Source organism: Oryzias melastigma, linkage group LG15, assembly GCF_002922805.2.
Source record: "Oryzias melastigma strain HK-1 linkage group LG15, ASM292280v2, whole genome shotgun sequence".
In the NCBI taxonomy this organism is placed as follows: domain Eukaryota; kingdom Metazoa; phylum Chordata; class Actinopteri; order Beloniformes; family Adrianichthyidae; genus Oryzias; species Oryzias melastigma.
In genome coordinates this window covers 15451854-15462916 of record NC_050526.1, presented here as the reverse complement: position 1 = coordinate 15462916, position 11063 = coordinate 15451854, and the positions used below count along the sequence as shown (strand labels likewise).

Sequence of the window (11063 nt, the reverse complement as noted above, 5' to 3'; positions counted from 1 at the left end):
CCCCCCCCCCCCCCCTACACACACAGACACAGCGTCTGTCTGAAGGATGATTGGAGCCAGCTCGGTCTGAATTATGACAGATAAGGATAATCAATATGAAGGTGTGTGGTTAGGAAAAAAGGCAGAAAGTGAATATTTGGAAGATTTCAGCCTCAGAGACGGACGTCATCACAGAGCTCTGAACCGGTCCGGTCTGAGGAGGTCTGCATGTTTGGATGCTTCATTCTGTCTTTTCTACATTTGTGTTTCTGTGTGTGATTGTGTGTGTGAGTGTATGTAATGAGGCCAAGGAGAAGCAATTTGTCATGCCATCTGATAGTGCAGCACCAAGCACGGGGCTGAATCGCCCTGAGGGGCTGGGCTGATGGGAGGAGGTGCTGATGATTGACAACGATAGATAGCTGTCAGTCAGTGGGGGGGGCAGGGAGCAGCAGCCCGGGGCAGGCGGAGGTGACATTTAGTCCAGACACGGAGCCGGGTGGATGGGAGGAGGGAAGACGTCACGGTTTTTGAGGCTTCTGTTGGTGCAGAAAAATGTCAGGCGGAGTTCATGCAGTTCAGACTCGCCGCCGTAGTTCAGACTCGCCGCCGTAGTTCAGACTCAGCGCCGTAGTTCAGACTCGCCGCCGTAGTTCAGACTCGCCGCCGTAGTTCAGACTCAGCGCCGTATTTCAGACTCGCCGCTGTAGTTCAGACTCGCCGCCGGTCCATCGATCGACCGGCAATCGGACGGTACAGAGTATTTATGTGAATAAATATGAGCATCCTGATACCCAACTTCAGAACCATATAGTCTTTCTGATGTATAAATATACGGCGTTCCCTCGTTTAACGTTACGTTCTAAATGAACCTGCAGGAGTCTAGATGTTTGAAAGTTATAAAACTACTTTGACTTTTCTCAGACGTGGATATTCTCACGTTTATCTCGTTTAAACTCTCATAATTTAAACTTTTGAATTAAAATGAGTCCAGTATATACAAAAACGAAGATCTGATCCCGATTTAGGATTTATGTAAACGCTACAAACTGAACGCGTTCTGTACTGGAGACACGACACAAAGGAGATTGATTGACAAGGTCAACCACCAATCAGAAGGGAAACGGCGATCTGTAAAAAAAAAAAAAAGGAAATATTTAAAAAGTCCATCCAGTGTGAGAAGTGAACTGCTCTATAACACCTGTTCACCGTCGTGGTTCTGCCATCACAAGTCCCGTTCTTCCATATGGATCAGAGCGACCATACAAGGTGCTAACCACTCGGAGTAACACGACAGTTATTGAGAGATTTTAAATAAACCTTTTTGTTACTCCACCAATCACAAACGAGCAGACAGCTGGTTCCACCTGCAGCAGGTTTATTAGTTCAGACAGGAGCTAAGCCCAGATAAAAGTCCACAAAGCTGAATCAGGGTCAGACAGGCAGAGGTCAACCCTGAGCAAACAATACTTCAGCATCCAGGAACTGTGCGCAGGGGGTGCTGGGAGATGTAGTGCAGTCAGTACTTGGGAGATGGCTCCAGCTGGTGATCGGGGGGTGGGGGGGGGCAGGCAGGGTTTTCTGTGAGGTCTTAAAAGGTCCCAAAAGCGTTGAATTTATGAATTTGAACATAATACCTTAAAAAAGTCCCGAATTTTGATATCTGAGCCTTAAAAATGTTGCTGCTTGAAATGTCTGTTTCTCATATTTCATGTCAAAATGGAAATTTTTGTACTACAATTATTTTATTAAAATGGTGCAAATAAACAACAGAAGAACCAGTTGATATGCATCAATACGTTGAATGCTCACCTCCAGTTTGAATAAAAAAATAAGAACGCTAAAGCATCAAACAACAGAAGCTACAGTTTTGATCATAAAATGGAATTAATAAAATGAAAAACAATGTATGAAATGGGAAACAGACTGAGAAATCGGTCTTAATGTTTGGCATGCTTGGCCTTAAGAAGGTCTTAAAAAGGCTTCAGTTTAAGAGAGGCCCGACTCCACCTCACTTACATGTTTGGGGTCACCGAGGTCAAATAGAGGGGCTAGAAATGACGCCACAGAAATTCCTGTCTCCTTATCCTAAAGGCTTTTGAACTTTAACCGCTAGCAGCGCATCACGCGTACATTAAAGTTAATTCTTCTAAATCTGAGGCACAATAATGATCAATACATGTGGAGTTTATGGTTAGAGCCAGAAAAACGCGGCCAAAACCGCGTTGATGGGTGACGTCAGAAATGAACACAGTTCTGGCTGATCTGCTCGGATCATTTCATCAAAGGTTAATTCATAAACTTTAGCAAGTGTTGTTATTGCTAAGTATTATCTGTTCACAAGTTTATCCTCTAGGCTGTAGTCATGGCGATGCATTTGTACACACCGAGTGTCATGGTGAGCATCAGTACTCGTTTTCAGTATTCCTGCCTGTGTACTAATATGCAAAGACGAACGACTGTAAAGCTGTGGTTACTGCGGTGTCTGTTTTGAGGAACGCCGTGTCGCCCGACCCGTCCTGATGCGCCTCCCGTCTCTCGTGTGCACACAGTCCCTCCGTTTGTGTGAACCTCTTTGGTGACAGAAGCAGATAATTCACCAAGTCGGGATGCAGTATTTCTGGTACTGTCCCTACTTTAGACGAGGGGTCTCAAACTGGCGGCCCGTGGGCCATTTGCGGCCCCAAATCGATATTTCCCCACCTTAATATGAAGGTTCATTGTCTACTGATCAATATGTTCTGCGTGTCCACGCTTCTTTGGCTTTGTATTTGCTTTGTGATGTCTCAGCTTTATGTTTAAAACTTTGCATTTGCTATTGTGGTTGCTTCTCAGGAAAGTTCTTAGCAACAGTTGCTAGCGTTGTTAGCTCCCCTCATTTCACAGTATCGTCAGAAGAGTCCTTAGCAACGGTTGCTAGCGTCGTTAGCTCCTGACGTTTCACAGGAAGTTATTGTTTAGTAGTGCATAGACAGGAACAAATGTTCAATAAACTTGTTCAGCAGACATAGATAACGGACGCAAAAACATATTTTTGGTACAAATGGACCCCTTACGGTCCAGACTCCGCCTTCAGGGGCCCCAAAGTAAATTGAGTTTGAGACTCCGGCTGTAGACGGTAACATTTTGTCCTGTTGTCGTATCATCAATATTTCTGATCGGTTAGTCGATCTTCTGGCTGTAACTCCTGTCGATATTCCCCAATTTTACAGTAACTTAAACTTGGTTCCATCATTTCCTCCAGCATGGCGGATGGGCGGGTACTGATGATGTCATCACAACTGTTCGTCATCAGGACAGAACTTTATCCAGCAGAGTTTTGGGGTTTTCAGACATACTTATTATGTATTTCCTGCTGATGTTTCCAGCATCCCAAATCTAAACCCAATAAACAGAAAACAATCATTTATTACCTTAAATTCCCGTATAAAGTGTCAAATTCAATTCTCTGTGACGATAAAAATCCTGGGAGAAACTTTCATGTAAAACTGAAGAAACTTCAGATAAAAGTTCCATCAGCAGCGATTCTTCTGCCTCTTCAGACCAAACTCCTCATCTTCAGACCTAAAGAAAGTGACAGAATGAAGACAGAACAATATTAGCATTGATTAGTGACGGAAGTCCAGGAAGGACCACAAGCTGCAGGGAAACCCTGAAGACCCGGAGCTCACAGAGCCGGCAGCTCCAGATCAGCATGGACTCTGAAACAAAGCCGGCTCAAGAGCCTCCCCGTCCGCCTCCTCCTGCTTCGACTTTCCTCTTTCTCCTGTTCTTTCTTTTCTGTCCCTTTGAGCAGGAAAGTTGTCGCTCCCTTTCACAGCCTGGTGAGAGCGGAACAATGCCGCACACCGCTGGCCTGAATACGCATTAGAAACCCAATCAGGCCCTCTTATTCCTCATATTCCTTTTTCTTCTTCTTTCACACGCTTTCTGACGAGAGGAAGGGGCCTTAAAGAAGCTGATGTAAAGGCAAACTCCTGTGTTCTCCATTCTTTCTTCCCTTTTGTTGCTCTGTGCTCCGGCTTTGTCTTTACCAATAGAACAAACGCTCCCATACACCGCTCAGACTTTTCCAGCAAATTGTTACCGTTTCCATAAAAACGGGTCAGAAGAAAGGAGACGGACTGAGGTGGAGGTTCTAGACTTAATGAACCGCCTCTTCCCTCTGCTCTCATGTTACTGAAACAAATGTAGTTGGAGAAATACGTTTATGCACCTGGAGAAGGATTTAGACCTCAAAGCCTGTCCATTCCCTCAAGAACATTTCAGGAAGCACGACTCGGATTGTTAAAAATGTGGGAAAATGTCTGACGCAGTGACTTGGTCTCTCTGCTTCCTGTCCCGAGCAGGAAGAGGAAACCTGATCTACGGAGCCGTAAAGAGTATTTTACCTTTTCCTGATTTCAGCGTATGAATCGCACTCAAAGGTCTCAGATCATCAAACCAATTTAAATATCACTCAGAGACAACCCAATGCCAATGTAATCTCAAAATAATAATTCTGTTTACCAAGAAGGGAAAGTTACAATCCTATCTGGCTCCGTGTGAAGAGGTAATTCACCCCGTTAAGTCACAAAATAACTGCGGCTGATTACAAAGTTGGGACAGATGAGGTCAATTTCACAAGCCAAACCTCATTACCACCATAATTAATCAATCAAGAAACCACTCAAGTAGAGTCTGTCAGAGAAAGTGAAGAAGGCGACAAGATCTCAAGAACCGACACATCGTTCCACGATCCAAAGAAATTCCAGAAGAAACAAGAAAAAAGTGACTAAATCCATCGGGCTGGAAAAGGTCACAAAGTCGTTTCCAAAAGTCTGGGGCTCCAGAGAACCAATCAGAGCTGATCCACACATGGAGGAAAACCTTCCCAGGAGTCTTCGACCGACTGAAATAACATGGAGTTTATTGTAAATGTTCTGGTTCAGTTCTTAAGTTTACCAACTTTCACAGATAGAAAAGCATCTCCTTCCATTGACATTTAAGCATCAAAAAGAAAGAACTGCAACTTTATTTGAGGAGAAAGAAATGATTGAGTCAGTTTATGATTGGAGTGTTTGTGATGGATCCTACAGTCACATGGTGTCACAAACAACCACAACATTTAAACTCATCAAAAACACTTTTAGCTCAGAGCTGGTTTTTACATTCATCCATCATGGGTCTTAAACTCTAATTCCTTCATCACTGGAGTATAAGTGATGATGGAAAAACAAAAGATGTGTAGAAATTAGTGCCGTCAATCTGATCAGATGAATCTCACGTTTGGATTATGATTACCGTATTTTATTGAGTATAAGTCACAGGAGCAGAAACGGTCTAATGAAGAAGAAGGAAACATACACAAACTCTGGAGTAGAAGTCGCACTTGTGGGAGAAAAGTCTGACGTTTCAGAACAAAAAGTCCAGCGTAACTAAAAAATAAATAAAAACAAGAATCTTTTGATGTGTATAAGAAAAATATCAAAGTTTAAGAGGAAAACAATCAGATTCTCTTCCATGTTTGGACGACACTTCTTCTTCTGCTGCTGTCTGTAGCAAATACTAAAACTCAGATGCAGCGCCCTCTAGAGGTTGTTAGAGGAAACAACTGCTAAAAGACTACTGATGTTTACTGGGAAAATAACACATATTTGAGCTTATTTATGTTAAAAAAAGCATAAATAAGTGGCTCCTCTGGCTAAACTATGAGAAAAACAATACTCTGAAAAATACGGTAGTTATAATTTATCACGATGTTTTACTTGTTAAATTTTATACGACAATGTCCAGGTTTGAACAAAAACAGTCCAGAGAGAAATGTTTAAATTTATAGTCTTACCTCAGAAGTGCAATGTGAGTATAAAACACACCAACTGTACGATAAGCAGAACTCTAAAGACCTTTTTGTGAAAAAATGATCTAAACCTAAAAAATAACAATAAAGTACTAAACATCTATCCGACATTTATTTATGTAGTAAGTGATCATTGGGATAATGCCCGGCTAAGTGTGCATTATCAGAAATGAATTCACGCCATGGAACCCGGAACGGTCGGAAGATTGTAGCTTTGCAGAGAGTAATTAGTGTTACTAAATATTAATGTGACTTTTTAAAAAATTAATTAACATGTTAACGCGTTAACGTTGACAGCCCTAATAAAAACATTCCCAGCTGGAGGTTGGATGATGGAAACTCAAAGGAACAGAACCTGAATGAGGTTCTGGATCCGAACCGGATCTGAAACCGACTGCGGACAGAAACATCAGAACATCCAGGATGAGACACAATACAACCATGGATGAAAATGAGCGCCGGTCATTGTTCCTGAAGGGAGGTGCAGCTGTGATGGCGGCTCCAAACGGGTTCATGAAGCAAACGTTGGTCTGATGTGAGACTCTGACTCAGGCAGTGAAACAAACGGCTCTGCAACAAGTTGGAATTAGATCAACACTATCAAGCAGGCCAGATACAAGCTGTGATACGTGCGCGGAGGCCGTGTGTGTGTGTGTGTGTGTGCAGGCGGTGTGTGTACTATATCTATTTATTTACCTGTCATTGGCAGCGATAATGGTTTTCATCCCGCTCTCTGTCTCAGTCTATCTTGTGATGGGGGATTGGGTCCCGTGTCTCGCTTGATAATCACACCTGTATTTTCTCATCAAACTCTAATCAGACCAATTACACGCGTGACAGAGAGCGCGGGCGTGTTGATGTGGCGGTGGGGGGGCGATAAGGACACACACTTTGGGATTAAGCGCTCTGTCTCGGGATATCTGCGTCTCTTATCGGGGACAGCCATTCCTGACATGATCTGTCAGCAGTCATGCCAAACTAACTGGAGTGCAGAACACGCCTGGATCACGCATGCAGCCGCAGCGCAGCCGGCGCCGGTGGAAGATCCAAACTTCAGCCGCTCTGATGCAACTTGAAGAAGTTACGGTTTTAACCTTCGTTTGTGCAGCAGCTTTCAGGATGAAGAAGGTTAAAGTCCGGTCACGTTTGGAGTTATTTTAACAGCGTTCCAGGGATGATGATGCTGTTTTTAGCCAAAATCTAAGTTGTTTTTTAGGACGTAGTTTCTGCAGAGCAGCAGGAATTGTTAGGAATTTGCTTCTGCACAGACGTTAGCCTTTCACTAATAAAACACTCAGAATACTCAGGAACGTTGCATTGTTATACCACAGTATGAACCAAATAACTATATTTGTCCAATTTGAACTCTGTGGCTCAAAAGAGAAATGTGTCATCAGCAGGTTTAGATTTAAATATGTATTTCCTGTCATACTTGAGCATAACAGATGCTCTGAAGGACCATGATGCAACAGTTTTTTCAAATAACTTAGAAAAGGCATAAATATACAAACAAAGCTGAAAATTATGTATAAAAAATATGAAAAGCTGTCAGGCGATTAAAAATTTTAATCGCGATTAATCGCAATTCCCGAGTTAACTCGCGATTAATCGCAAATTAATATGTGGCCTTTTTTTTAAGGAAAAAAAATGTGTGGTTCGTGGAATTTAGCAGTTCTACATTAATTATGAAAACAAGAATGTCAAAATTAATAGTTTTCATCAGAAATACTTTATTTTGTAACATTGTATTGAGATAAACTTTCTTAACAATAAAAGGCTGTAACATAAAATGCCTAACAAAAGCCCAAGTGCAAGTGAAGGGCATTTTAAATTCAAAACTTCAATCAACGTTCAGTAAAATAAAATTAAAAACATCAAAAATGAAATATCCAAAACACTTTCATGTTCATTTTTTGTCAGGACCAAATCTTTTCCTCCTCTGCTGAACTACAGTAATAAATGAAATAGAGATTTATCATTTCCAATGAACTTTTGTTTTTTAAAACATTAAAGACTGAGAAAAGCGGGATACTCTGTGGATAGTTTGACAGTCTGTTACTGCCGCCGCGTTCTCTGGCTGCAGCTCGATGCAGCGACGTGTCCAGCGGAGCTCACGCCATGAATATGCCATCAGACAGACCGCTATGCTGGGGCTGGATCACGCTTAAACCTCCAGAACTTTTAAAACGTCCCCCGGTGCGCTTGCTGTTCGGAACGTCGGGGTCCACAGCTCTCGGGACGCGGCGCCGGACGCGAGCCGGTACCACCAGACGTGGTACTGGACGCGAACCGGAGCCGGGTTAGGGTCCTAGCGCCGGCTGGTTTTAGCTCGCAGCTCGGTGGTTGGAGACCCGCCCGTGATCTAGTGAGAGCAGCCGGTGAGAGGACGAAGAGGGACGCCCGTATGGAAAAACACGTATGAGAAAATCCGCGATTAATGTGTCAAAAATATTGTTGGCGTCAAGCACCTGTCAGATTAATGCGTTTTTAACGCGACAAATCTGACAGCCCTAGAATATATAAAAAGGTTTGGAGTTTCAAACGAGTTCTCCAGAACAAAAATAAAATTGTCAAACATCGTGTCAACATCCTGTAAATAATCTAGGAACTAAAAACAAATTCTCTGAGTTTCTTAGGGTAGTTTAGACCAGGCGTGGGCAAACTTTTTGACTTGTGAGCCAAAATGGCTCTAAAATCTGAAGGAAGGGCCGGACCAGGACCAGGTGTGTGGAGTATTTTGGTAATCCACCTCATAAGAGACGGAAATAATGTTAAATCTGGATTAAAACGGATGTAAAACATGGGGTTTTATTTCAAAACTGACTTTAGTTCTCATTTTAGTGCCAATTGCACCAATGGTTTGATAAAATCTGTAAACTTAGAGAAATGATGCGTTCATGTGGTGTTGGAATGATCGAAAAGGAAAACATTCATAAATATAAAACAAATAGCCAATTCTTCTTACACCACAGAACTGCAGAATAAGATTTAAAAGCTTAAAGGGCCGCATTCGGCCCCCGGGCCGTAGCTTGCTCATCCCTGGTTTAGACTGTTTGGACCCTTCACTCATTTTTCTTTTGAGAAAAGGTTATATCACGATAACGATAGTTATTGTTTTATCGCCCAACCCTACTCAGAAATGTAACTTTTTAATTTTTTTGTCTCTGTAAAACAAAGTTTATAAAATTTTCACCCAAGTACATGTTCAACTACTAATAATTAAAACACGGATATTACAATCTGCTATATTAAAGCAACAAATTAACTTAGAACACAAATGGTTTATCAAATTGAATAATAAAAGTTACTAAAAAAAAATCTAGTTAAAGTTTTCAATTAGATTTTAAAGACCATTAAAGTTGTTGACTCTAAAGTTTATTTTCAGGAACTATTTTTATAACAAAGATATTGCAGATAAACAAACTCAACTGCTTTTTTGGTGTTTGGCTGTGATGTCCTTGTGCAGGAGTGACCAACCTGGCAACTCGTCTCTGCCTGCTTTCCATTTCTCCCTGATCAGCTCTCTGCTGATTGGCTGCTGATCCTGATTGGCTGAACACACCTGGTTTAGTTGTTCTAAAAGTCTTAGTATAAATAAGACACACATGAAAAGGGGCCGTGAACAGAGCCCTGAGGAACTCCATATCCTGAAGACTTTTGAAAGCTCAGAGCGGTTCCAGCCAGCAGAGGGTTCTGTCCACACACAGATATCGATACATCTAAAGATCTTTCTTGTTGTCGTTTGTGTTGGCGAGTCTCTCCTTCAAAGCTCTGGTTCTGGTTCGCAGGCGTACGACGGCTTCGCCAGCCTGGGGATCTCTCGCCTCCTGGAGCCGTCGGACATGGTGCTGCTGGCCATTCCGGACAAGCTGACGGTGATGACCTACCTGTACCAGATCCGGGCCCACTTCTCTGGCGAAGAGCTCAACGTGGTGCAGATCGAGGCCAACAGCAGCCGCAGCACCTACAAGGTCGGCGACTTTGAGACCGACACCAACGCCTCCGTCGGCCAGGACAAGTTTTACGCCGAGCTGAACGATGTTCAGCACCGGCAGGCGGAGCCACGGCCCGCCGCTCCTGCTGAGAGCGCCGAGGCCAACGAGCAGGAACCTCAGGAGGGGGCCCACCCACCCCCGCAGCCCCCGTCTCCTGTCCCATCACAGATGTCGGTACCGCACCCCCCCGCTACAAACCCCAGCAACCTGACGGCCGCTGAGGACCGAGGCCTGCTGCTCAAAGCCAAGACTTTAGACCTGAGCGACATCAGGCCGGAGAAGGAGGCGGAGCAAACACAGGAGGCGGGGCAAGACGGGCGGGAGGCAGACGGGGAACCAGCCGCCTCAGCCAGGAGGGGAGCGTCCTCCTCACCCCCCCACCAGAAACTGGGCTTCTCCTACAACAGAGACGCCGACCTGATCAAGAAGAAGAGAGCCAGCCTCCGCCACTCCGAGTCAGAACCGGCCGCCGAACCCAGAACCTCTCCGGTCAACCATGCAGACGCCAGACAGGTAAACGGGACACACCTGGACCTCTTACTTCATCTAGACTTACAGTGGAGAAAATGACCATCCTGAAGGTAAATGTAATGATTTAATCAGTCGATGAATTCCATGAGCACTGTCCCAAATAAATAAAAAAATAGAAATTAAAGTTAACTTTTAAAGACAGCAATAACACACATAACCACAGATTAATTACAATTGTTTGTTTTTTCATCAGTGATTCACTACCTTCCAGAAAGAGTTACAAAATACACAGATTTCCTTCATTTAGCGCCAGTTAATCCTGATCATCACGTCGAACTACTACAACTGTCAGGACAGTTTCCCACAATGCATTGTTTTGTAGTCCTTGAGGCGGCTTGCAGCCAGCACAGGACCTATTTTCTGACTGCCCTGGCTTAGGAAAGCGCCTTGAACCCGCCTTGAACCCGCCCTGAACCCGCCCTGAACCCGCCCTGAACCCGCGATACTTCATGACGGCGTGCATGTGACGTCGGTGACAGAAACTAACCAGCATGCACCATGCCACAGGCGATCTGCGCATTGCTGGGTCCGCCTTGGTCATCTCAAACACGCTCATTTCCTGTTTGGGTCAAACACTTCCTGTTTGGACTCAAACCTTTAACGTCACAGTTCAGGTTTTTGTTGCTTAGAGACCAAATCAGGAGTATTCCGCTGTGTGATGATTTTCAGTTTATAGTAAGGGGGAGGGTGATTTTTCCTGTTCGTCACACAGCCCCCCC

The 11063-nt window shown here is 43.8% G+C and overlaps 1 protein-coding gene across 4 annotated transcripts in view; it reads left to right on the top strand.

Annotated features, from left to right (window-relative positions):
• The window catches only part of ehbp1 (EH domain binding protein 1), a 154739-nt gene that overhangs the window by 86428 nt on the left and 57248 nt on the right, over positions 1–11063 (top strand). For all 4 annotated transcript variants that reach the window (XM_024296537.2, XM_024296535.2, XM_024296536.2 and 1 more), the window contains one exon: positions 9607–10326. In XM_024296537.2, coding sequence (XP_024152305.1) covers positions 9607–10326 — 720 coding nt within the window. The remainder of the gene's footprint in view (positions 1–9606; positions 10327–11063) is intronic.